This window comes from Prionailurus viverrinus, chromosome A1, assembly GCF_022837055.1.
Source record: "Prionailurus viverrinus isolate Anna chromosome A1, UM_Priviv_1.0, whole genome shotgun sequence".
NCBI classification, from domain to species: Eukaryota; Metazoa; Chordata; class Mammalia; order Carnivora; family Felidae; genus Prionailurus; species Prionailurus viverrinus.
This window is the reverse complement of record NC_062561.1, coordinates 177,278,868-177,306,291: the sequence shown is the minus strand read 5'-3', so window position 1 is coordinate 177,306,291 and position 27,424 is coordinate 177,278,868. Positions and strand designations below refer to the sequence as shown.

General features: G+C 50.2%; 2 protein-coding genes across 2 annotated transcripts in view; one reads left to right on the top strand and one right to left on the bottom strand.

Annotated features, from left to right (window-relative positions):
* Positions 1–27,424, top strand: part of LOC125168466 (uncharacterized) — a 428,202-nt gene that overhangs the window by 77,716 nt on the left and 323,062 nt on the right. The gene's annotated exons all lie outside the window — the stretch shown is intronic.
* Positions 9,851–15,515, bottom strand: LOC125168460 (uncharacterized). The gene is made up of 4 exons (XM_047863603.1): positions 15,309–15,515; positions 14,658–15,005; positions 11,587–11,740; positions 9,851–11,220 (listed from the first exon to the last, which is right to left on the bottom strand). Exons 1-4 carry the CDS (start codon positions 15,455–15,457, stop codon positions 10,735–10,737), a joined length of 1,137 nt encoding a protein of 378 aa, XP_047719559.1. The 5' UTR covers positions 15,458–15,515; the 3' UTR covers positions 9,851–10,734.

The window sequence follows — 27,424 nt, the reverse complement described above, 5'->3', positions numbered from 1 at the left end:
CAGGGGCACTGGGTGGCTCAGTCAGTTGAACAACCAACTTCGGCTCAGGTCATGATCTCACGGTTTGTAGGTTCGAGCCCCACACTGGGCTCTGTGCTGACAGCTCAGAGCCTGGAGCCTGCTTCAGATTCTGTGTCTCCCTCTCTCTCTGCCCCTCCCCTACTTGTGCTCTGTCTCTCTCAAAAATAAATAAATAAATAAATAAATAAATACATACTAAAAAAAAAAAAAAAAAAAAGGTAACCCTAAACACAACTCTGAATTTCAGTGCCAGAGTCCTTTTTTTTTTTTTTTTTTTTTTTAGAGAGAGAGAGAGAGAGAGAGAGAGAGAGCATGCAAGTGGGGGAGAGGCAGAGGGAGAGAGAGAGAGAGAGAGAAAATCCCAAGGAGGGTCTGCATTGACGGTTCAGGGGCTCAGTCTCACCAACCGAACTGTGAGTCATGACCTGAGCTAAAATCAAGAGTCGGGTGCTTAACAGACTGAGCCACCAGGTGCCCCCGACTCAGCATTTCTACCTCTTTAAGAATCTGCCATATAGAAACCTCCCCCACCCCCACCCCATGCCCCAGTCCCCGCAGTGACCAGAGTTATAGGTACAGGGATGCTCTGCATGTGTAGTGACATCCAACTGCAAGGGACTGCTCTGAGAGCAAAACTCTGTGGCAACACTGATGAGAATACAGTAGCTTATGGTAACGTGGGAAGACGTCCAAGATAGGTAAAAAACAAAACAAAACAAACAAACAGCTGTAATGCACATCTTATTCCAGTTTCATAAAGAATATACTGTGTGTAATCTCTGGTTTTATGTATAGAAATACTTAGTTGAATATGCACCAAATTATTTATGGGCATGTGGGGGGGGGTTGTCCATATTTTTTAATACTTCTCTAATTTTATTTTATTTTTTATGTTTATTCATTTTTGAGAGAGAGAGACAGAGTGTGAGAAGAGGAGGGGCAGAGAGAGAGGGAGACACAGAATCTGAAGCAGGCTCCAGGCTCTGAACTATCAGCACAGAGCCCGATGCGGGGCTCGAACTTGTGGACTAGGAGATCGTGACCTGAGCCGAAGTCGGACGCTTAACTGACTGAGCCACCCTGATGCCCCAATATTCCTCTAATTTTAAAATTCTGTGTCAGGTGAGAGGCCAGCCTGCAATCTCTACTGGCCAAGGCAGGCAGGCAGTCTCCATCTTGGGGGGTGTGGAGACGAGGTCAGCAGGGCCTCGGGTGTACAGGTTCCAGGGCGTGTGTGCTCGTCTTGACATCACTGGCTGTGTGTGTGGAAAGGTGGAAGGTGGGGGAGCAGCTGTGAGATGGGCTGTCAGCTGCACAGGGTGGGGACTGCTTCTCTTCTACTTATCCTGGCCGACTACAGGCTGAGCCCACCTGCACAAGGTGGCTCCCACATCTGTAGGGTGCCTTATAGCATCCCAGGCTTGGTTCCTGGTCCTTTTCATCCAGGCCCCAATAGCTTTGTGACACAGAAATTATTACCATCTCTATTTAATAAATGAGAAAACGAGGGCCAGGATGGGTAAGTGGCTTGTCTGAAGTTACATGGTTGATGGTAGAGCCCAGACTATAGCCCAGGTCCTTGGGCTGTGGAGTTGTTTCTCTCTCTCTCTCTCTCTCTCTCTCTTGCTCTCAGTAAATTTTCTTTGAGTCAATGGTATTTTATACACTTAGGATTGAACAGTTCAATGCTCAATCTAGTTAAAGAAAGAGGGACAGAATATATTAAGTTACAACATTGACAACTGCAAAGAATAAGGTTTCAGGCATAGCTGTATCAGGGTGCTCAAATGGTGTTACTAAAGATCTACTTTCTCCATCTCCCAGTTCCTCTTTTCCCTGTACTGGCTCAAATCTCAGGCAGACTCTTTCTACATGGTGGCAAGACAGCCCTCAGCAAGGCCCAATTTCTTTCTGTGGAAAGATGCCTTAGAGAGGCAAGAGGCTGGGCTTCAACTCGGACTGAATCCCGGTGAAGCCAGAGCCGGGACCCGTGAGTGAGGAACATCGCTTTGCATCAAGACTACAAAGTGATGGCCGAAAGGGTCTCTTTGTTTGGCCTCCACAGTGTTTTTATTTATTTACCTTTGCATTTTAATTAATTAGTTAATTAATTAGCACAGTGGTTTTTTTTTTTTAAACTTGGAGTTGGTTGCCAATATTTGAAAATCAGATTTCATGTTCAATTCGTATTTCCAGCTTTTGAAAAATAAATCGGAGTCCTCATCCTCGTCAGGGAGCATACTCACTGGCAGCTTTCCCCTCCAGTCTGGGTGTGCGGTTTCTAGAGCATCACAGTCCCCACCCCTCCTTCTTGTCTTCTGTACCTGGTCTGCTTCACTCATAGAAAGTATAAGTCGTAGAAAGAGTAGTTAACAGCGTGGACTTGAGCCAGAGTGTCTGGGTTTGAGTTTTACCTACTGGCTGTGTATCTTAGACAGGTTAGCTAATTGTTTTCTGCCTTAGTTTACAAACCTGTGAAATGGGGACAGTAGTAGGGTGTATCTCATGAGGCTGTTTGGGGAGGCTTAAGTGAGCATATATAGAAAAACTGCCTGGTGCACTGACAGCATTTTATAAAAGCTAACTATTATTAAAATTGTCTTCTGGCTATATATATTTGCAGTTTTTGGACAGCCCCTTTCCCCTTACAGTGACAAACGTTTTTCCTTCTCAAATTGTGAAACCGTCTTCATCCAGTCTGATAGACAGAAGAGTTTGCAGAGGGGGTTATGAACTTGTCCAAGATGTTGGTCGAAGCAAGGCAAACAGAGAAAGGAGGCCAGTGTGAACCTCCCGCCATGGCCGTGCCTTTGGAGGCTGCTGCTCCTGGCTGGGAGCCTGCCGTGACCCCGGGGAACCGCTGAGCAGGCTGTCACTCGGCGTCCCCAACACCCTGGCCTGTCAGGCAGAGACCATTCCCTTCTGCTCGGCACCAGACACCTTCAGACCCTGGAGTTGGGAGGCCCTGCTCTCCTGCTGCTCAGCTGGGCTGCTTGGCCCTGCTCTGGACAGGCTCAGAGGACAGAGGCAGAGCTTAGAGCCCTTTCGGATGGCAGCTGGGATTCAAGCTGTCAACCGGAGGCGAGTCGACACAGCCGGGCTGCGGAGACCAGGCGGCCGCGCGGAAGGGCAGGAGGTGATGCTGTGCAGGTCTCCCGCCCCTGCGCTCTCTTCTATTTATAATTCCCCTTGATAATAGGGCACATTCATCCCCCTGCAGGCCACTAATTGCTCTGGAGCGAAGGGATGACAGCCTAATTATTCACTTCACAAAAATTAAAGTTGGGCCATGTCAACAAAGTCCATTCGCTGTCACCCAGATGCAATTTGTTGCCCTTCGTTGGGGCAAAGGGCAGTTAGAAAAAACCCCCAGACCCTGGCCTGGTTCCAGCTCGAGCAGACTTTTATTTTCTGGCCTCAAATTATCTCTGGGAGGTTCTGTTTCTAGGAGACAGAATGCCTCTTCCCCTTGGCCGTAAACTGCGGTCAGCCGGTCACTGCTTCCCTGACAGGAGGCGACATTTTGGTTCCTGGAAATAAGGCATCTGAGAGCTAGAAGGACCTCAGGGAGATTAAAAACCGGCAACTACTGGGCCCAGTTTAGCCCATGGATTTGTTTTATTTGGCTAGTGGGGTGTTTAAAAAGCTAGACAAAAACAATTTGAGATAACATCCACATTACATAAAATTAACCATTTTGAAGTGTGCGATTCAGTGGCATTTAATACATTCACGATGTTGTACGACCTCTATGTGGTTCCAAACAATGTCCATCACCCCAGAAGGACCCCCCAGTCACTCCCCATTGTCCCTTCCCGCCAGACCCTGGCAACCACCAGAGTTGCTGGTCGATACTCTCTACTCTGGATATTTCACATAGATGGAATCATATAACAGGTGGCCTTTTGTGATTGGTTTCTTTCACTTTGTGTAATGTTTTTGAGGCGAGTCCACCTCAAAACGGTGCGGTGTGTTTCCGTACTTTATTCCTTGCAAGCTGAATAACTTCAGAAAGCTTTTGCATTAGTTTATAACAGCCTCCCTGAGATACACTCTGCACGCCATCCAGTTCGCCTTCTGAAGCACACAGCTGCGTGCATTTCACGATGGCGTGCAGCCATCAGCACAACCAAATTAGCTTTTGACCCTGAAGAATCAGATTTCGCAGAATGCCTTGGAAAACCAGAAGATGCGGTAACACTGAGCCCCCGAGTCACAACACGGTACTGCGGCCCAGCCCTCTCGATGGCACTTGGGTTTACGGGTCGTATGGCTTCCTGCGGTGCGGAACAGGCCCCTTCACTCGTTTGCCGATCGCCTGGTCCTAGAGGCGTATGTGAGCGTGTGAGACTGTCCGATGCCCTGCATGGACACATGGAGAAGCTGAGACCCCGCCAGGCCATGCTGAGGTCACGTGAGATGGGCTGCAGGTTAGAATGCAGACTTTCCAACTCCTAGCCCCACACTCCCTCCACTCTCGCATGGCTCTTTCTACAGCTGTTGAAGCTAATTGTCAGAATATCTTAAGGGAGGTGTGACCCTATGTTTGTGACAGCCTTTACACCGTGTTATTTGATTAACGGGTGTGTTGGGGATGTCTGCTTCCTTTGGTGATTATACTCCAAGCTTCTTTTGGGGAAACCCCCCAAATAATTCCATGGTTTGGGTGGGGGCAGGCCCTGAGCGCCCCCATCTTAGGGAAGTGCTTGTAAATTTCCAAGCCTGACAGTCAGACTCTGTCCGGATCAGGGCTGAGGAACTTTTGTTGGATTACTGGAAAAGGGAAGCTCCTTCCCTGGTAAGGGTCCTGACGCGGTGAGATGTGAGTGGAGGCCTGCTGAGGGCTATCTCACCATCGTGTGGAAAACCTGCCTGAGACTTGAGCCAGTGTAGGGGGAAAAAAGAACTGAGAGATGGCGAAAGCAGATCTGTAGTAACATTTGAGCACCCTGATACAGCTGTGCCTGAAACCCTAATCTTTTCAGTTTTCAGTGTTGTAACTTAATATATTTTGCCACTGTTTTTTTTTTCTTAAACTAGATTGAGCTGGGTTTCTGTCACTCACATTGAGCCACTGAATCCTAAGTGTATGAAATGCTATTCACTCAAAGAACCTTTATTGAGCACTTATCCCATATCAGTGTATTCACATACGTGATCTTATTTATGTGAAAACTCTGTAAGATAGGTAGCTACAATTATTTCTGGTTTATGGACAGGATGGGAGGGTTGGAAGGTGACTTACCCAGAGATACTCAGACTATGAGTGAGTGACCTGGGCTTTTAACCTCATTTCCAAAGCTAGTTCCCACACCATAGCTCCTCAGTGCATGTTGGGAATGTTTTCCATTTTCCAAAGAGCTTAAACACATTTTCTGCCCCCAACTCCGTGATAAACTGTGAAAATGTTGGAGTATATAGAAAGTATATGAAAAATTCTACAACTCACAAATAACCCTCGTGAACATTTTAATGTAGACACTCACGATTTTGTAACATACGAAAGTTTATATAGAAAGAATAAAAGATCAGCCAGTATGTACCATTTCATATGCTGCCTTTATCACTTAAAATGATGTCGTAAGAATGAAGACAGTTTTCCTTGTGTTTCTTGAGTCAGAGGAAAGAGGCAGCTTGCTAAAGCTTTGGGGTAGAGCTGGCGCTGACCCGCCACTGGCTTGTGGCCTAGAGCCCCGTGTGGCACCTCTGTGTCCAGGTGGCCCCTTCCCCGCCTGGGGCTTGATAGACTAGCGGGACTCCCCGGAAGGGTCGGCGACCCCAGGTCTGTACTGGATTCTGTCCAGCGGCAGCCAGAGCCACGGGAGACCACAGGGCCAGGAAGGGACGGCTTCCATGTCCGTTTCCTACACAGGCAGGGTGTGTTGTAGTGGAGTCAGTATAAATGTGAGTCCCATGGGGAGGTGGAGCAGGCTGTGCTGGAAGCTCTGGTTTTGCTCCCGGTGTGACATTCCCATCACCTCCAGGATCACCTCCAGACCTAGGAGGCGCTGAGGCTTCCTCCCTTCGCCCGCTTGATCAAAAACACGCTGTGCTTTCAACGGCCGCCAGGTGGCGCTATAGAATAGGAAACGAAATTGCCGCTCAAGCTACCGGAGGAGACCTGAAGGCCGAGGGAGATGAGATCTTGAAGAGAAGGAGGCAAGCTGGGAATGTACAGTTACTGAGGGTGCACCATGCAGGGTGAGCAGGGAAGGTGAGATCCCAGACAAAAGTAGGAGCACACTGGGGAAGAAAGATACAACGGTAATGAATCAATTAACACGTCGTCATTGGAAGCTAACACGAGAGGCATCTGATGGAGAGGAAATTCCCGTGGGTGGTGGGGTCACACAGACTGGGTGTGGATCCACGTTCAGGGAGTTACTGGCGCGATCACAGCAAGTCACTTCGTTTCTGAACCGGAGTTTCTTCATCTGTAAAAGGTACTGAGCTCTTACAGGCTGCGTTGTCCTGAGGCAACCTCTGGGCTCCAGGGCTGATGAGAAAAGGAGGAAGGGAGGCTCTTGTCTGGATGGCTCCCATTGCCTGTTGGGAAGGTGTGATTAGCCCAAGATTCTCTATGGTGTTTTGGTCCTCTGTGTGCTCACTGGGGCCAGGATGGTGTCATTTTTTGCACAATGCCTGCCCTGCTACCTTGTACATACAAAGTGCCCAGGACATTGTGTATTTTATTTGAATCAGTTGAATGGATGTAAATTACAGAACATAACCATGGGTTTCAAGCTGTGATATGGACAGTGGATAGTGGCCATCAGGTAAAATAAAGGGGTTTAGGAAGGCTTCTTGGAGCAAGTGGGGCTTAGAAACAGGGCAGGATTGACTAGGGAGATGAGAATCCCAGCGTTTTGGGCTAGGGGGCAGCATGAGCAAAGGCCCTGAGGTGGGAGTGGGGGAATGGATGTGGTGCAGGAGGGAGGTGCCTTGCTGGTGCTGGGAGAAGAGTGAGGAGCTGGAGCAGCTAGGAGGGAGGGGCGCCGTGTGGCAGCCCGAAGAGCCCAGCTGTGAAGTGCTTGGATTTGCCTTGGCAGGTGCAGGCCACTGGGCAGTCAGGTCTAGGACACCTGTCCCTGGGACAGTCACCAAATCAAGTCTGTCTTGGTTCCAGACCCTCCCATCTTGCCCAGAGGCTCAGGGCTACAGGGGCTGCCGTCCATATAGGTGCCTGCCTGGTCTGGAGGGTGTCAGTGCAGGCAGGGGCCATGGATATCCAAGAGTCTTTTGAGGTTCAAGGCCCCCTGCTGTCTGAGGCCTTACCTGCAAGGAGGGAGAGGAGAGGTTAGGAGGCTGTTCTAGGGGTTTGGAGGGACCGTGGTAGGCCAACATACTCTCTTCCATTGGACAGCTTCTGTGAAATGGGAGTGGCTACAACTGCCCTCCTTGTGGCGTGTGGGGCAAGGAGCCAGGAGGCCAGGCCCAGGGGCCCCTGACTGGGTGAGTGCTAAATAGGTCTGTGTAAACTGCAGGGCTCTGGGACCAGGAACAAACTGGTGGGTAGATGTGTGCTTGCTCACAGGCAGCTCCTGGATCCTGGCTGTGGAGATCCTAATTCGGAGGTTTATGGTGAGGACCTCAGTGCTTCTGGGGCATGTGGTCACCGGACTGGACTTGGAAGAAAATGCTGGACTTTACCTGTGTGATTGATAAAAGTAATGTGCCCCACTGCCCGACTTGGTAGGATCTCCTGACAAGGGGAACCGAATTTACTGTGCACCTATTTTGCGCCAGGAATACATAATCTTATTTAACCCTTTTCATAAATTTTTTTGGTGTGTTTCTTTATTTTTGAGACAGGGAGAGGCAGAGCCTGAGCGGGGGAGGGGCAGAGAGAGAAGGGGACGCAGAATCCGAAGCAGGCCCCAGGCTCCGAGCTGTCAGCACAGAGCCCGACGCTGGGCTCGAACCCACGGACCGCGAGATCGTGACCTGAGCCGAAATCGGACACATAACCGACTGAGCCACCGAGGTGCCCCTACCTAGTACTTTAAAATGCACAAACTGCTTTTGCTTCGTTCTCTCTCGAATCTGTTTTTAATCCCCTGATACCCGGTGAGCAAATAAGGCAGTTTAAAGAAAACCATCGCCCTCATTTTACAGATAAGGAAATGGAGGTGCAGAGAAGTTGAGGCTGGCCTAGGAGGCAGCTGACCAGCGAGAGGAGGGAACAGAACAAGCCTGAGTCCACAGATCCCAGGTTGGGTAGTGACAGGCAGGGGCAGGCTGCATTTCCTGTTGCCACTGGGGGCCTGGCAAGAAGGGTGTATATTCACGCTCTGGCTGGTGGGCAAGAGCACCTCAAGCCTGGGCCCCAGAAGGCACCGTGGGGCGAAGGGAAAGGAACTCGCCTACCGTTGTATCAGTTAGACCGCCTTTGGCTGCAAGTAACAAGAAACCCCACCGACACTGGCTTGAGCTACAGAATATTGAATGATCTCATGGACAAAGAGTCTGGAGAAGGCTTTTGCAGGTATGGCTCAGTAGCCCTGCCATGGCCTCGGAGGTCAAGGCCTTCTCTTGCTTCCTTTCTTTTTTTAAAATTTAATTTAATTTTTTATTTTTTTAAATTTACATCCAAATTAGTTAGCATATAGCGCAACAATGATTTCAGGAGTAGATTCCTTAATGCCCTTTAGCCCATCTCCCCTCCCACAATCCCTCCAGTAACCCTCAGTTTGTTCTCCGTATTTATGAGTCTCTTCTGTTTCGTCCCCCTCCTGTTTTTATATTATTTTTGTTTCCCTTCCCTTATGTTCTTCCATTTTGTCCCTTAAAGTCCTCATATGAGTGAAGTCATGATTTTTGTCTTTCTCTAATTTCCCTTAGCATAATACCCTCCAGTTCCATCCACGTAGTTGCAAGTGGCAAGATTTCATTCTTTTTGATTGCTGAGGAATACTCCATTGTGTGTGTGTGCATATATGTGTGTGTGTGTGTGTGTGTGTGTATGTGTATATGTATATATATATACACCATATAGACATATATGCATATATACACACATATATGTACATATACGTATATATGCATATATACGTACACATATGTATACATACATATGCATATATATCTATATATGTATACATATATATATGTGTGTGCATATATATACACCACATCTTCTTCATCCATTCATCCATCCATGGACATTGGGCTCTTTCCATACTTTGGCTATTGTCGATGGTGCTGCTATAAACAAGGCCTTCTCTTTCTACTCCACTGGCTTTAGCATGTTGGTCTTACATCTGTCCTCTAGGTCACTAGATGGTTGCTGCCGCTCCAGGCCACACATCCTCACATAGAGCAGGATGCCAAAGAGGACATTTCCCACAGTGCTCTTTTTTTTGGGTCAGCAACCTCAGAAAATCTTGGCAGACTTCTTACATCTCATTGACCAGAGCTGGGTCACACGACCATTCCTGGACTCTCACTGGCAAAGAGGAGCAGGATGGCCGAGACTGGCTCAGACAAAGCATAACTTATCTGCTGGGTCTAGGAGCGAGAGTCTGGCTTCACTCAGCAAGGTGTCTGAGCAATGTCCATGTGTGTTATTGAGGAGGAAGGGGCAGGCAGGTGGCGGGGTGATACAGAGGAAAGCTTGTTGTATAGGAGACCACTTGTGTCTTCCTCGATCACGGTGGGGCTGGGTCTAGCATGGCTCTCCTTGGGCAGGGGAGGGGGCCGCCGTGGCAGGTGTGTACCTGTGATATGGTGGGCCCGCCTGTGAGCGAGGGCCTGGGTGGCTCCTGACTCAGCAGCCAGCAGGACGGCACAGGTGGGAGGGGTGAGTGCAGTGGCCTTTGCCTTGCAGTGGATTCAATAAAGCTTTTTTTTTTTTTTTTTTAATGTGGGGCTGCAGTCCCTTTAATAGGGGAGAGAGCAGGCCTGGAGCTTGGTGTTTCAGAAGAGCCTTTGGGGGCCGTTTACCTTTCTTGGAGCTTTGCCACATCTCTCATGATCATTCTATACCTTTGTCTCAATGTCAGGGGCAAGGTTAGGGTGGAGGCTGCCAAGGTGAAAGAGAGAGAGTTGGAGGAAAGCATCTAGTGGGGATGGATGCGTCCCAGGGGTGTGGCGAGGGGCTGCCCAGGCTGTTCACTGCACAACCCAAGTGGCTGTGACTTGCGTAGATCACGGCATTTAAGGGCCCCCTAGAGCTGTGTGGGCACAGTCTGGAAGACCCGATGAAACCATACATGTGTGTGGACAAAGGGCACGGATTTGGGGCTGTGGGACACTTGCTGCATTGTATTTGCCATCTCTCCTCTTCATTCCCCCCACCCTGTTCCCCCTCCCTGCCTCTCAGTCACCTGGCCCTGCACATCTGTCTTCCTGCTGTTGTCTTCCACTCCCTGGGGCCACCACTCCCTTTTCTGGTCACCTTAGCCCTCAAGGCAAGGTTCTGGTGCTGGAACCCAGAATCCAGGCCTGCTAGTGTGAAGACGGGGACCATTTTCAGTCCTCCCTGAATTTTCTCCATCTGCCCACGCTCCAATGTCTCTTAGCAGCCTCTCTCTCACCTCCTGTTCCCCTCAGTCTCTTCACTGGGGGCCCAGCTTCCATCTAACGTCAGCTAAGTCCAGAGCTCAGTGAGGGAGAGGGCACTGGCGAGTCAGTGGATGCGGGTGGGGCGCAGGCCCCATGCCGCCAAGGTGTGCTCCTTCCCCTTGCCTGCTGGATTGTTCTCTTTATCTCAGGTCAAGGGCTGCCCTCTCCATTTCTCCAGCTGACCTGCAAATGGGCCCCACTGTTTTGGGGCAAATGGAGAGATACAGGGGGAGGAGCTTGGAGAAGGATCCGGGCCAATTCCTTTACAGGGCTTGATGAAGCTTCTTGCTCGGGACTGCAGACCAGTAACGTCACCTTTCTATGGGAAGAATGACACCCTGTTGCCACGCAGCCCTTGAAAACTACCTCGGCCCCTTTGTTGTCTATAAGCCCCGTTGGGGAATGTGGTGAGTGATCGTGTCCGATGACCAGATAACAACAGCAGCAGCACTGTCCCCACCATGGCAGACCTGAACAGAGCCTGGCAGACAGCTCCCGGGGCACACACTCCTTGGATGGGATGCCAGCATTTGCATGCCAGTCTGGTTCTTGAGCTGCTGTTTTTCCATTTCCTTGTCTGACTTTTAACATCCACTTTTGCAATGCTGATCCTCGGAGGGCAGATATCTGGGCAATCTTGCAAGGACGGTACCCAGGAGATAAGAAAAGTACAAAGATAGACACGATAAAAGAACGATAAAGGACTGTTAAAGGAACGATAAAACTGACTTTTAAGTTGTGAGTTGCCTCTCTTAAATCTGGATTTTGAAATATTTTGCCGGAGACCTCTTTTCGCCCCCCAAAACCTAATAACACTAACGACAACAATAAAACAACAACAACAACAACAACATCAGTGACAGCAGCTACCATCACTGAGTGAGTTTTATGTGCTGGTTGCTGAGCTCATTTAATTTAACATAGCAGCTATTATTATCACCATTTTACAGATGGCAAAACTGAGGCCCAGAAAGGGGAAATGACTCGCTCAAAGTCACATACCTCATAAGACTTGGAGGCAGTATTTGAACTCAGCCAAGGGGGCTCTAAAAGGTAGGTCCTGAATTTGGCTGCATTGCCCCCTCCAGTGAGCTGTAGTGAGAGGAACGCCAACTCAGAGAAGGTCAGTGATGCACGGGGTCTGTGCCAGGTGGACCTGATGAGGAAGAGGTAGTGGTCTTTCCATTCTTTTTATTTAAGAAATTTTTTAAAATTCATTTGAGACAGAGCGAGTGGGGGAGAAGGGCAAAGGGAGAGAGTCTTAAGCAGACTCCAGGCTCAGCCGGGAACGTGATGTGGGGCTCGATCCCGTGATCCTGGGATTGTGACCTGAGCCGAAACCAAGAGTCAGATGCTTGACTGACTGAGCCACCCAGGCGCCCCCAGAGGTAGTGGTCTTTTAAGAGTTGCACCCCGGGGCTCCTAGGCCAGGGGTTCTTGCTCTGGGTAGGTCCTGTGGTTGGTGAGTGGAGCAGTGGGGGAGCCCAGAAGCTTCCCTAGGCTCATGGCTCTCACTGCCTTCTCTGCCGTATCTTGCTCCCACCTGGGGCCCGGCACGGGTCTGAGGGGACAGGTGCTAATTCCAACCTTCCAAACTGGGAGATGAGGCTCCAAGTCCTGCAACCCAGAAACGACAGGAAGCCGGAGTCATCTGTCACACCTGCTCTCCTGCAGACCCTCTGGTAGAGCACATCTCCCCTGCTCGGCTTGCTCTGACTGCACTTGGGAAGGTCTGGAGGGAGGTTCTCAGTGACAAGAATCTCTTGAGGAGGCGAGAAAAGGGAAGGAAGGACCTGTGAGGCTTTTGGGATGGTCTCCCAAAATCAGTGGCCTGCTCTTTCTTCCTTGTGACTGCTCCTCACTGGATTCCCACCCACATCTGGGCCGTGATTGCTGTCATCGTGTGGCCCTTTCCAGGAACAGTGGGTGGAGTTATCCTGATGTTTTTCTGAATTCAAAGAATTTCTCCAGCCTCTCAGAACTCAGGGATGGCCTGGACTTGGCCCGAGAGCTGCCGGGCTGTGTTTCCCCGGCCTCTAGTGAGGGTCAGATTCCGAAGGTCACTTCTCTGTCCCTTCCCTCTGCTTCCCTTTCCTGTTCCCCACTCTTCCCCGGCAGTCCCAACCCCATTCCCACCTTGATGCTTCCCAGCCAGAGATGCGTGTTTGGAGGCTCTGCATTTGGCTTTCCTGGTGGTCCTTTTCCTGGCCCTGTGGTTCTTGATAGCTCATGATGGCTTGGGTGGAAACTCCTGCTCCAGCCCCAGATCCCTAGGAACCCAACCCCGGCCTCGGCCCCTCCAGGGCGCCTGGCATGCCCCATCCCTGCCTCCCAGGCTGCGGCTGCGAGATGGAACACGCTGAAGCCAATGGAGAGATGGGTGCAACAAGGCCTTACGCTCCCAGCCCCCTGCCGTCTCTCCACCCCCAGCACTTCCCGGGGCACTGAGTAATGCTGAAGCGTGGCAAGTCTCTGGCAGTCTTAAGGTAGAAACAGAGAAAAGGGAAATAAAGTGAGAAACAAGTGGCAAATAGAAAAAAGAATAGCATTACTGTTGTTGAGTGCACTGTGCTTGGCACCTTACATAGATTATCTCGTTCTATCTCCATAGCAGTCCTCTGTAGCCGGCACTGTTAACCCCATTCACAGATGAGGAAACAGGTTCACAGGGGGACTCTGACCCCCTCAAGGCCCCACAGCTGGGCAGTGGCAAAGCTGGCAACCCTGGCTCTATCTTTATCCCAACGAATCCCTTTTAAATCTCCAGTCCAGGCCTTTCTCTCAGAGCTCCAAATCCTCATATCGGATACTCCCTACATGGCTCTGCTCTGAGCAATCAGTGTATTTCTTCTCCCTGGCCACAGTGACTGTGGAAAACACACACACACACACACACACACACACACACACACACACACACGGGCCAACGAGAACCCTTGGGAAGGAGAAATTTTTTTCCTCTGTGATTGCCAGTAGGAAGGAGGCTGTAAACCTGCAGCATCCAAGGGATGCCACATGGCATCCTAGAAGGAGGCTGGCATGGAGAGAATCGGGTCTGAAAGATGGAGAGGAGGCGGCTAAGTCCTCATGGCACCGTTTGAGCCTGGATCCAACTATGCCTGAAGCTGGAACCCTGACCTTTTTAGCCAATAAATTCCCTTTGTTGGCTTAAAGCAGTTTGAATTGGGCTGCTGCCACTGGCAAGCAAAATCGTCTAATACAATTGCCAGGACTTGCCCTAATTCCCATTTAAGTGATTTTGTTAGATCTGTCCTTTTGAAGCACCTGGTGCACAAAGGCCTTATAGTCCGCCTTGCTCCCAAGTGGGCTGTCTTTTATAATTAGTTGTATGCTCCCAAGCCTGGGGCATAGAAGGTGCTTTATACAGAGTTTTAAAAATTTTCTCTCTCTCTTATTATCATTATTTTTTTAAATAAATAACTTTTGAGTTCTAGACTAACAGCCAGCAACCACCTCCCTCTTGCCTGTTCTGACCTAGTCATATATTTAGTTCTTTTCAACCCTCTCCCTAAACTTTGTAGCCTCTCCACCTCCCTGGTTCTTGCTGTCTTTATAAATACATGAAATGCTCTGAGTGGCAGGTTGTGAATCCTCAGGGGCTCCCTTCACTTTGGTGTTCCCAGATGCAATGTAGGAGCCTAGGTCCTAGAGTTTCGGGACACTTTGGCCTGTCCTGCTTTGCCCCTCTGCCAGCCTCTGGCCTCTTCTGAGAAATGCTTAGGGAGCCATACACCTACATCGAGTGGCTCAGTCCTCCAGATTTCTGCTTTGTCCAGTGACCTGGGTAGACCGCGATTGAAGACACAAGCTGAGCTAGACCATGGTTCTCTCTCCTACGGTGGGGTTGGGAGTCCAGAAAGTTCTCTACAAAAATGGTTGGCTTGGTTTGGGGCTCCTGTCGGACCCAGCAGAACCTGGATGGAGAATCTCCTACTTTATCAAAGCCTGGCTCACTTCCTTGAAATGATCTTTCTCACTCCCACTGCCCCAATGGGAAAACTGAGGCAGAAACAAAGGAATGACCTGCTGGAAATCATAACCCAGAGTCTGACCTTTGGACTCGGAATCCCACGCTGCGCTTTTCTGCACACGTAATTCGTCCTGCTGCTTTATTTGGTCTCTTTCCTTCCGAGCGGGAAACACAGCTGTTGGAGCTTTGGGGGAGGATGTAATGCTTATTAAGACCCCCGCTCCCCAGGCAATGGCTCAATGGCTGAACTCCTGACCCTCGGGCTGCTGCAGGAAGTGTGACGTACTGGCTCCGGCTGGATTCTGAGGTCCGTGGGGGAGAGGCAGACAAGCCAGATTGAATTCTTGCGTCCAGGAGGTTAAATATGTGTAAGGGAATGGCAGAGCTAAAGCTGCTGATGCACTTCTCTCGGCTCCCGGAGGAATCGGCTCTGCTGGAATGACGTGTGAGCATCCGTGAGCCTGCTGCTGGGAGGGTCCTGGCGGGATCTGGTGGCCCTCAGAGGCTGCAGGTGTGAGCTCTGGGCCCCGGGGTCGCCTTCGGACACCTGCAGGCCTCCCCCGAAAGGTTGGGAGACTCCACAGCTGGGAGTCTTGGCCAGAGCACGTGGCGGGGGGCAAGGGGTTGAAGGGGAGCGGGACAGACCTATCCCTCCTCTGGGAGCCCCAAGCTCTCGACAGGAACCTCAGCTTTCATTTGAGAATCTCCTGTGGGGAGGCAGGGAGGTCGGTACCTTTGTATGACTGCCTCGGAGGGTGGGAAGTTGTTAGAATGCTGGGCCCCGGAGGCAGGAACGGTTGGTATAAAGTCTGCCCAGCCTCCCTCCGCTTCTCCACCACGTGCCCGTAAGAGTTCTGCTGATTTTTGATGCCTAGTATCCATTCCCCTTTCTCTTTGGTAGCACGTCTTGACTTCTTTGGGGAAATCTGCCACTGACCGATTAAGGTGGGGCTGGCCTTAGCTTCCTGATTCCAGGTCGGTGACTCTGCCCAGCCAATCAGAGCCCCACACCCTGACTCAGCCTAGCCAATCAGAGCAGCATGCCGTGACTCAGTCTGGCCAATCAGAGCACCATACCTTGCTGGTGCAGGGGTGAATCTGTATCCCAAGGTAGACCAAGGAGACATGCATTAGCGTAGGCCACGTTAAGCTGCTTTAGCAAATCCGTTTCTAATTTCTTTACAGCCACCGTGTTTTGCTTGTTTGTTTTGTTTTGTTTTGTTTTAAATCCCTTCTCAACTACCTGCTGTCTTCCTACTGGGGTGGCAAAACTGTAAGATCGAAGTGTAGGAAGCCACTCTTGAGGGAACCTGCCTTGGAATGAAGCCAACACCGAGGAGAACGGAATGGAGAGAGGCAGTTCCTGATAATCTATCATTTGAGCATCTGGATCTAGCCACGCGTACATCCCATCTCCTGAGCCAATACAGTGACCTCTATTGTTTTCTCTTTCACCCCTCCTCTCCTTCCTTCTTTTCTTCCTTTTCCTTTTTCTTTTAAAAATGTTTATTCAATTTTGAGGGAGAAAGATAGCGAGCGGGGGAAGGGCAGAGAGAGAGGGAGACCGAATCCCAGGCAGGCTCTGTGCTGATGGCGCAGAGCCTGATGCAGGGCTCCAACCCCCCAACCGTGAGATCATGACCTGAACCAAAACCACGAGTCAGAGTCTTAACACACTGAGCTTCTCAGGCGCCCCTCTTTTTCTTTTCTTGTTTGGCTTAAGCTACTTTGAATTAGATTACTATTGCTTGAATCAAAAGAACCCTAATATATAAGTCCAAACTCTTTTTCTCCCACTGGCTGGTTCAAAACTTACCTTCTCCAAGATTAACAGTTCTTCTTTCTGACTCACTTATTTTTTTCAATGCTTCCTCAGAATTTACAACTTTTTGCATGACGTCCTTTTGTGCCTATTTGTGTATTGTCATTTTCTCATACAGTTCTTTTGAAATTTCCTTGACTAGAGTTTCAGTCAAATAAAAAACAAAAGATATTTACTGGGCTCTTCTGAGCAAGTGGCAATGTGCTGGGTGGTGGGGTGGAGGGAGGGTAAGTCATTTAAAAATAACAATAGAACATTTGAATTGGGTCAGAGACAAAACTCGTGCATTAGGAAGGCCCATTCAAGCTGGGAGAGTCCAGGAAGGGGTGATGCATGAGCAGGGCTTTGTCCTGGCTGCTGTCATGGACTCAGGACTGGTTTGCAGGTCACTTGCAAATCTGATGATGTGGAGAAGAAAGACCTGTAAGCAGCGGGACGGGACGGGAGGGAGCTAGCTGAGCAGGTGCCACTTCGCGAGTTGCCTCCGGGGCTCTCTGTCCTGAGGTCCGTGAACTCTTGAAGCTGCTTCAACTGCAGGCTCAGGCGTCAGTCCTGTGACCTGTCAGGGAATATGAAAGTTCTCTAAGGTCTCTCTGGCCGAGTCAGCGTTGTATCACCTCACTCTGACCTAGAACTCAGCAGGCCTGTTTCCTGATGACCAAGCCTTGACTAACTTCTGCCTGGACCCCTTGCCTGACAGCAGATTCCCTTCTGGGCACGCGGTCCTGCCTTGACCAAGGCTTTGCAGGTGCCGAGCCCCAGGCTGGGTCCCTCCTCCTGGCCTCCACGTGCTCTGTCTGGCCCTCTGCTTATTTCTGTCTATCAGGCTCTCCCTGATCCACCTGCTACTTTCCTGTTGGGCCGTCTGGGCTCTGGGCTTTGGTTGGTCCCCATGAGCCCATTGCATCCAGACGGATCTGGCTAAGATGGATTCCGGGGGCAGGAAGCTCCCTCTACCCTCTGCCAAGGTGCCTCCGTCTCCCTGAGAACCATCTGCTTCTCCTCTGAGACCTGGGGTTCAGGGGCAGGAAATGACTGTCCCAAAGTCACTTGCGAGGGTCTGCAGTTTTCCCTAGAAATGTTAGTGAGACATTGTGGGATCTTCAGACGGAAGGCAGCAGATAACTATCATTAGAGCAGCAGAGAATGACTCTCCCTTCTGGTATTGGAGAAATTGGAAGAGAAGGGCTTGGAATTCTATATGCTCAGGCTCATAGCCCAGGCTTGACAAAAGCCCTTTCAGGATTGAAATAACTGCCGCTCCCAGCTCGGCTGTCCATTTCTGGTCCCAGCAGCACTTTCTCTTTGTCTGCAAACTGCTGTGCTGGTGTTTGCAGAAGGGGTTCCTGCCTGCTAACTGTGTACTCTTGCTGCCCTGCAGAAGGCAACTTCCTAGGAAACAGGGCCTCTCACCCCACCGGGCCTGCCTGTTGTTTATCTTGTCTTCAGATGAGTCACTGCTTCTTGTGACTTATTGACAGGCCTGATGTGGCTCTGCAGAGAATCCAAAAGCCGCGGGTGCTTCCTTGGAGGAATGCCTGTCTCGTGGAGGAGAGAAACCAGGACTTAGTCCTGGGGATTCCTGAGGTCATCTGTCGGCAACTGCAGTCGTGACCTGGGGAAGTTGCTTAATCTCTGGGCGTCTGTTTCTTTATCTGTTTTATTTATTTATTTATTTATTATTATTTTTTTCATGTTTATTTATTTTGAGAGAGAGAGAGAGAGAGAGAGCGAGCTGGAGGGGGTGGCACAGAAGAAGAGAATCCCAAGCAGGCTCTGCACCGTCAGTACAGAGCCCAACACGGGACTTGAACTCCCGAACTCCGAGATCATGACCTGAGCTGAAGTCAAGAGTAGGACGCTTAACCGACTGAGCCACCCAGACGCCCCTGGCTCTTTATCTGTAAAGGGGGAATAACCATTTCTGTCTCTCAGGGGCATCGTGCAACGTCATCTTTTGAAACCCTGGTCTAAATGTGGAAGTTGAAGAAAGATTTCAGAGCTTGGGGCTGCCTGCAGGGCTGTTGTCTCGCAGTTACCTGGACCGGTGCCAGGTTATTGCCCTGTGTGCGCTACCCAATACCTTAATTCCCTGACGTCAGCTTCTCAGTCTTCCTTCTGTGGGCCTGCTCCTGTTCCCTGGCTCTGGTGGGAGGCCCGAGGTGGCGTTCATGCTCTCATTAGGTGTTTTCAGCTGCCTGCCCAGTTGTGTGCTCAAGGCCCACGAGCCTGCTGTGCTGGTCCACCCAGCACAAGGGAAACTGCTCTTCCCTTGGCTGGTGGCTGCTCATGCTATTCCTTTTCACTTAAATTTTAAGTTTCAGCTAAGTAGTACCTATATATAGTTAAACATTTTAAACACAAGTTCTATTGGCACAGACTCCTTTTCCCTCACAGGCACATGCCTTTCCAGAATAGACATGGTTTTTTTTCCAGCTCCCCTTTGCAGCGGGGAATGACCATGGGACTCAGTTCTGGCCAGTGGGATTGACACAGAAGTGTTGTGTGGTCATGTCAGGGAAACATCCTGGAAGGACAACTGGAATATACTCTCTTTCTCCTCTTTGTCCCCTTTCCCACCCAACTGGCAGGAATATGGATTTGATGGTGGGAACTGGAGCAGCCATATTGAACTATAAGGTGATCTTGAAACTGGAGGCCATGTGTGGTCTAGCAGCAAGAAAAAGGAGCCAGAGTATTTGAGAACTTTGTGGAGCAGCCCCGAGTTGCTTATCTTCAGTCTTTTACCTGGCACAGAAATGCATTTCTGTTTTCAGGATGGGCTTTTGTTTTGGGTTTCTGTTTCTTTCTGCCAAACCTAATTCTAGCAGACCCAAATGACCTGCCCTGCCACTCCCCACTGACAACCCCTTGCTGTCCTTTAGCTGTTTCTTCTAGTATTTTCCTCCAGATGTCTGCATAATGCACCTTCATGCTATTTTGTTGTGTATTTGATTTTAGACATTATCTATGACTTCATGCTACAAAATATTTGGATGTAGCTTTCTTTGCTCATCCCCTCACCTTCTGCTAGCCTTGCATACTGCCCTCCTGCCCGATCTGGCCAATATGGATTCTGGTTGAATCCATAGATAGTGTATTTATCCATTATTACCACTGTGTAATTACTGTCTATAGTACAGGGAGTATCCCACAACTACATTTTCTTTTTATTTATTTATTTAAAAAAAATTTTTTTTTTTAACGTTTATTTATTTTTGAGACAGAGAGAGACAGAGCATGAACGGGGGAGGGGCAGAGAGAGAGAGGGAGACACAGAATTGGAAGCAGGCTCCAGGCTCTGAGCCATCAGCCCAGAGCCTGACGCGGGGCTCGAACTCACGGACTGCGAGATCGTGACCTGAGCTGAAGTCGGACGCTTAACCGACTGAGCCACCCAGGTGCCCCTACATTTTCTTTTTAAACATAACGTTTTGCTTTTCATGCAATTAATAATGAATCTTTTTTGGTTTGTTTAGTTTTCTTTCGAGGCTTTATTGAGGGGTAAATTATGTGTAGCAGAATATGAATCTCTTAAGTGCCCGGCTTAATGGCTTTTACATGTGATGTACCTGTGATACCAGACATGTGACATCCCAGAAAGTTCCCTTGTGTCCCTGTCAGTTAATACCCACCGTAGAGACAACCACTCCTCCCCCACCCCAGAGATAACCACTTTTTTGGATTCCAACTCCGTAGACTGGTTTTTTCTGTTTTTGACACTTATATAAATAGACTGATACCACGTGTATTCTTTTTTGACTGACTTCTTACCCTCATCGTTTTTATTTATTTATTTATAATGTTTATTTTTGAGAGAGATAGAGAGAGGGAGAGAGAGAAAAAGTGTGAGCGGGGGAGGGGCAGAGAGTGAGGAGGACAGAGATCCAAAGCGGGCTTTTTGCTGACAGCAGAGAGCCCAAAGTGGGGCTTGAACTCATGAACTGTGGGATCATAACCTGAGCCGAAGTCCGACGCTTAACTGCCTAAGCCACCCAGGCGCCCCACCCTCATCATTTACAGATTCACTCGTGTGCTTGTGTGTATCAGTCATTCATTCCTTTTTAATGATGAGTTGCATTCCTTGGATGGAAATATCACACTTTGTTTATCCATGGACATTTGGGCTGGTTCCAGTTTTTGGCTATTATGCATAAAACTACCCTGAATATTCTTGAACTAGTATTTTTCCGGCTCTATGTACTCATTTCTGTGGACATATGCCTAGGAGTGGTGTTGCTGCCATAGGATGGACGTATGTTTACCTTTATAAGAAATTGCCACAGAGCTTTGCAGAGTGTTGTAGTCACCATTTGGCCCCCATCAGCAACATATGAAGGGGCTCCTCCTCAGCACTTGGGATTGCCTATCATTCTTAAAATTTTTTTAATGTTCTTTAAATTTTACCTTGGGGTGGGGAGGGGCAGAGAGAGAGGGAGACACGGATTCCGAAGCGGGCTCCAGGCTCTGAGCTGTCATCCCCTGACACGGGGCTCAAATTCACGGGCGGCGAGATCATGACCTGAGCTGAAGTCGGATGCTCAACCGACTGAGCCACCCAGGCGCCCGTATCATTCTTAACTTGATCAATTCTTCTGGGTGGATAGTGATCATCCTTGTGGTCTTAATTTGCATTTTCTTAATGACTAATGTTGCTGACACCTTTTTCATCTGCTTGTTAGCTATTTGGACATCTTCTGTTGTAAAATGCCTGTTTGAGTCTTTTGCTCGTTTTTGGTTTGCTTAGTTTCCTGGAGCTAATTTAAGCATCACTAACTTACCCCTCAGCCCTCTGACAGAACCATGAAGTGACCATCTGCATTCCCCTCTGCCCCCTGCTCTCCTCACCTTGGACTCCTCTTCCCACCATCCTGGGAAGCCTCTTCCCTTTCCTTCCCCTGTGCTCGATCTCTGCTTCCCGGATCAGATTATGTCTTTGTTCCCACTTTACTCCCTCCTTTTGGTGGAACACAGCCTCTGAGCTTCCTGTGAAAGGATATTTAAGAAGGACATTTTTGGGGACTTGGCATTTTTGAAAAATATCTGGATTGTACTCCACTTAATTGATGATCTGACTGGGTGTAGTATTACTTCCCTCACAGGGGTGAAGGCTTGCTCCTTTGTCTCTGGCTTCCAAAACTGCTGTTGAGAAGTCTGAGGCCATACTGATTCTTGATTCTTTTTATGTCACTCCTCCCCCTGCCCCTTAGAAGCTTTTGGGATCTTTTCCCCCTTTCTTCCTAGGAGTTTCAAAATTTCACAAAAATGCTTCTTCTTGGGCAGTTTTTCGTTCATTGTCAGGTCCTCTTTCAGTCTTTTCAGGCAGATAAGTCGCGTTCTTCGGTTCTCTACTATTTCTTAGATCATTTTCTCCCTACCGTTTCCTCTGTTCCCTTATTCTGGCATTCCTGCTGGTCGGATGTTACATCTCTGAGACTGATTTTCTTTCTTACCTTTTCTCTTCCATGATTCATCTCTTTCTGTGGGATTTTTCCCAAATTGGTCTCCCGGTTGTTTTATTGAATTTTTTATTTTTCTCGCTTATATTTTAATATCGAACTCCTTTTAGGTTTTCTAAATGTACCTCTTTATATCCCCAAAGGGAATGGAATGACCGCGAATGGCTTGGCTGCATCCACGCGTGTAGACAGGTGGCCTACAGGGGCCAGGCTCACCTAGTGTGCGCGGGAAACAGGTAGAGTGTAAGACAATAGGGAGTGGGGGGACCATGCTGAGCTGGAACATGGACTTGGGATTGGTGGATGTTTTTATTCTCGAAGAGAAGCTGGACATCTGGATTTTTACGGCTTGTATGTGCTAGCAACTAATTTGGCTTAAAAAAAATTATCGACATGTGAGTTAAACCAAATACACGTATAGGCAATATTTGACCTGTGAGCGACCATTTTGTGAACCGCGAAGGGTGTGCCTTCTTGTTTGAAAATTACCCTTGCTTTCATTCTCTACTTTGTTTCTCACAACAACTCCGTGAAGCCCCTTGCCTCAGGGCTGGTCATGGGTAGAACCGTTCTCAAGAACTAAGTATAGTCCTCTGCTTAAAGATGCTCGGTCGGTTGGGCGTCTGACTCTTGGTTTCGGCTTGGGTCACGATCTCACAGTTCATGGATTCGAGGCCTGTGTCAGGCTCTGCGCTGACAGTGTGGAGGCTGCTTGGGATTCTCTCTCTTCCTCTCTCTGCCCCTCCCCTTCTCGCGCGCATGTGCGCGTGCTCTCTCTCTCAAAATACATTTAAAGAAAGGTGTTTTTTGGGGCGCCTGGGTGGCGCAGTCGGTTAAGCGTCCGACTTCAGCCAGGTCACGATCTCGCGGTCCGTGAGTTCGAGCCCCGCGTCGGGCTCTGGGCTGATGGCTCGGAGCCTGGAGCCTGTTTCCGATTCTGTGTCTCCCTCTCTCTCTGCCCCTCCCCCGTTCATGCTCTGTCTCTCTCTGTCCCAAAAACATTGAAAAAAAAAATTAAAAAAAAAAATTGAAAAAGAAAGGTGTTTTTTAAAAAGTGTTGCCAATGAGCAGCGATGGGAGCGTGCTGCTCGGGTCTCCCTCCTGTGCAGGGTGTAGGGAGCTCAGCCTCCACCTGCCTCTCCTTTGGAGCCTGTCACGGTGTCGAGGCTGAGCCATACTCCCCCCAGGCTGTTGCCAGCAACCACCGACCACAAAGCAGTAGGGAACAGAGCCGGCCATTTCTGCCCCACTCAGCCCATCTCTAGCGTCACACCTTGCTCTGGGGTCCCCAGGCCCTGGATGACACTTTCTCAGAGCTTCACTGCAGTCTCACTCAGCTCCCCCTTCCTTCTCCTCCTCCCCCTTTGCAGATGTCAGGCCTGCACCGTGGCCTGAGGCTCTGTCTGCCCGCTCCTGCTCTCCACCTGAGCCTTCCCAGCCTTTCCCCACCAAATCTTGCACACTTTTAATTCTGTCTCTGCTTCCCCAACTGACGCAGCTTCTGAGGCCCCAGGCCCTTGAAACATGCGTGTGGAGGTTACTTCCATCTCTGCCGGTGGTAAAGGACTCCCAGGACATTCATGCCTGGCAGGGAAGGGCCTTGAGAGGGCAGCTGGCCCCATTCTTTCTGCAGAGCTGCGGCCGTTAGGAGGCCAGAGGGCCCCCCACGCCCCCAGTCCCCGAGTCCCCTTCAGGTGCTGGCAGTTGTTTGAATGGGTCAGAGAAATGGCTTCTCTTCTTGAAGATGCTGGGATGACAAAGGGTCTGGGGGGCGAGGGGTTCTCTGCTGGTTTCCCATTTTCTGTCAGAATGTAGGGGATACAGTCAAGGAGTTTCCTCACAGGGGCAGGGGAGTACCCCCTCTGCCCGCCCCCCTACCCCCGGCTTCTTACTTCGGGACAGTTGGGGCATTGGGGTTTGATCTGCTGACCCCCTCCTGGGGTCTTTCTCTGTATCCATCATCGTGCTCCCTGCCAGGCTGGCCTCCCTGCTTTACATCCTCCCAGGAAAACACATATGGGTGGTTTCCCCAGTGACAGGAGCCTCTGGGTAAGAGGAGGTTGGGACACCCTTACAAAAGGCTGGTAGGGTTGACCTGCCTCTGAGGGGTTGCGGTTCTTAGGCCATGCTGAGCTGCAGTCTTCCTCCCAACCCCCTCCTTTTCTAGAAATGTGAGTTTCCACAGAGTTCCATGCTTGGGAGGAGGCGGAGCCCCGATGCGAACCCAGCACTTATTGGATGACCCTTGGGAAGGGACACACAGAGCTGTGGCTTCGCGTGGTTCTCGCATCTCTTCTCATTATCACATTTGTTCTCCACTGAATGTTTCAAGATGAAGCTTTTGCAATCAGGGTCATCTGACCTTGGCTGTCGGAAGGGACGGAATTATGGCAACCTCTGGGGAGGGTGCCTCCTTCCACCTCCCTCCCTCGCGGTCCCCCGGATGGTTTTGTGGATGTAATACTGTAACAGAGCGAGGGAGGAGTCACAGGGCCCGCGCCAGCCCCCCCTCCCCCACCCAGGTGACTGAGCCCGAGGTCACCTTTCTACCCAACTCCTTGGTCACAGAACTCACTGCATCCTCGGAATCAAAAGTGTGGAGAGGCTTCCTCACTGCTGGGTGGCTTTCAGCATTTTTCCTGCACTGGTGGGCACCAGCCCCCGGGGCCCATAGGCCTGGCAGGCCCCAAGGACTCTCTTCATTTTCCTGGTGTTATTCTTGGTTTAGGAACCCCAGCGAGCTCTCGAGCTTTTTGTAGATGCGTCCCACTTACTCTGAGAAGGCATTTGGACCCTATCCTGGGGCTCCATTTTGTTCCTTTGTGCCTCTCATCATTTTGCTTTTTAAAAATACATTTCTCTTCATTTCAGCTGAGTCATTTTCCTCCTCCTCCTTCTCTTCTTCTTGACACTCCCAGGAGCCGGAAGGAGCCCTGTCCCAAATCCTTGGCTCCACCAGGCCAGATCTTTTCCAAATGTCAAACTCTCAGGAGCCTTGGCACAGAGCGGAGCCGACTGGGTTCTGGCCCTGACTCTCTTCCCTCCCTCATCTCTGTCAGCCTCTGCTTTCCTTTCTCATTAGGGAGGTTTATTAACTGGCTTTTCTGCGGGTACCTTTGCCTTGAGGTTTGCAGACAGAGCCTGGCAGGAAGGCCCTGTGCTCCCTCGCATGGCCCTGCTGCTGTCTGGCCCAGCCCGCCCCTCAGAGCTCCCCTGGGCACTCGCTTCTGTCAGGAGGTGCAGCATCAGGGAGCTGCTTGGGGGCCACCCTCCCATCAAGAGAGGGGCCGGGCCTTGCTCCAGGGTCTGGGCCTAGGCGGCTTCGGACCCTCGTGTCTGCTTCAGGGAACGCTCCCACCACGAGGGACCGCCCCTGCCCCGCCCCCTGCCGGCACCGTGGCCCTGGCCACGAAAGGCTTTGTACCCGCCTCACAGAACCGCTGAGACAGTGGAAAGGTTGGGCCGCTCATCCCGTCTGTACTCTTGGCTGTAGGGGAGAAGCCTCCCAAAATGGCCGGGAGAAAGAGCACCCAGCCTTTGCAGGGCATTTCATGGGCTTCGAAGACTTTCCCATGTATTGTGACTCCGGTGCAGTTTCAGCTGTCTCGTCCTCACCGACCACTGTGAGGGAAGCTGGGTAGCTGTTCGTTTCCTTATGTTTGTAGCTGAGGAAACAGGCTTAGAAAGTTTAACAGATTTGCCAAAATCTCAGGGCCAGTCCTGATTTAGTTTTTCAGTTGTTATTAAAGAGAGAGAGAGAGGGAGGGAGAGGGAGATTGACCTAGTACAAGACAAGTAAGGGGCTGGATCACTAGTCCTGTCTGCGTCCCCTGATGCCAAAATTACAGGCTTCTCAGTGATTTTCAATTTTGATAGCCACTCACTGATTCTATGACATGTTGGGGCCTCTCACAAGGACAGAAGGGTATATTTGCTTTATTTTTTATTTATTTATTTAAATTAAAATTTTTTTTTTTAACGTTTATTTATTTTTGAGACAGAGAGAGACAGACCATGAACAGGGGAGGGGCAGAGAGAGAGGGAGACACAGAATCGGAAACAGGCTCCAGGCTCTGAGCCGTCAGCCCAGTGCCCGACGCGGGGCTCGAACCCACGGACCGCGAGATCATGACCTGAGCTAAAGTCGGAGGCTTAACCGACTGAGCCACCCAGGCACCCCCGTTTATTTATTTTTGAGACAGAGAGAGACAGAGCATGAACAGGGGAGGGGCAGAGAGAGAGGGAGACACAGAATCCGAAACAGGCTCCAGGCTCTGAGCTGTCAGCACAGAGCCCGACGCGGGGCTCGAACTCACGGACCACGAGATCATGACCTGAGCCGAAGTCGGACGCTTCACCGACCGAGCCACCCAGGCGCCCCGGTATATTTGCTTTAGAAGTGAATTGAAATGGGTCTGATTTGACAGCTTGGCACTCTTCTAGACATTCGTTCATACATTCACTCTGTGCAATGGCTGGGCTGCTGGGGAGACACGAAACTGTGTGCAAGTGACATGGTCTCTTCCCTCATGGCATTGAGGTCCTGGGGTTGTTACGGTACCAAGGATGAAATCAAAATCCCAGTTTGGATTTGAAGAAGGTGCTGCAGGATTCTCTAAGTTCACTTAGGGAAGCCAGTCTCCGTCTGTCACTCTGAGGGAGCCACACTGTGAGAGGTCTTGGGACCTGATCGTTCTTCCTGTGCACAGCCCTCTCTGGCACCCTCCGTCCTTTGCTGAGTGCCATTCCTGACTCTGGAGGGCCAGCAGGCGGCTGGTCCCCATCCTTGTTAGCATCCCACTTCTTTCCATGCATGTGGGCACTCCCCTTAACTTGAAGAACTATAAAAAGTCCTGAAAACTCTCTGAGGAAAAGTGGAACCAGCTGATTGTCGTCCACACCTTGTGAACAGTTGCCCTGCCTCTGAGAATTCCGTCGGGGGGGACTGTCGCTTGTCCCTCACGCTTTTAGTTCACCTGGGCAGACCTGATGTTAAGCGCTGGCGAGGCGGACGTGCGCCCTCAAGAGCCACAGGGCTTGGGTTCTGTGGAGCAGACATCGGGGCTCATCCCGGTGGGGCCCGTTTCGTGCATAAGCTGAGGTTGGCTTTGTGGGTTTTTTTCCGTTCTCTTTGGGGAGTGACTTTTGGTGTGTGTGTTCTGAGCTGCTTATGCAAGCAGCAACGCATGACTCCTAGCCCAAGGCTTCTGTTACTCTTTTCTTCTCTTCTCCGGCCACAAAAAATAATTTCACATGAAACCTGTTCTCTGGCCAAGGCTTGTCCCCTCCTCGGCAGGGGGCTCTCTTTTGTGTTGACTTTAGAACAAATTCAGATTTCTGTCTCCAGATTTTGGGGCGCGCAAGCTCCAGCTTCCTTTGGAAACTTTGCTTAAATACCAGCATACTTGGAAGCCCTCTGCCTTCTTCCTCCCACAGTCTAATAATTCCTGAACTGATGGATGGGAGCAGTCCCGAGGGCTGGGGGGGGGGGGGTGGCGGGGAGCCAGCTGCCATTTTTGAACACGGTGTATTTCACCCACGTTTTCACACCCGGGGTGAGAAATTGGG

Bases quoted from the DNA above. Each gene is read 5' to 3' on its own strand.
- LOC125168460 (XM_047863603.1), bottom strand. From the start codon at position 15,457: ATGGATACTAGGCATCAAAAATCAGCAGAACTCTTACGGGCACGTGGT. The intron at 11,741-14,657 runs GTCAGACTCTGG...CTTCCTCATCAG, and splicing joins GTGGGATTCCGAGTCCAAAG to GTCCACCTGGCACAGACCCC. The intron at 11,221-11,586 runs GTATGTGACTTT...CGTCCTTGCAAG, and splicing joins CTGCCTCCAAGTCTTATGAG to ATTGCCCAGATATCTGCCCT.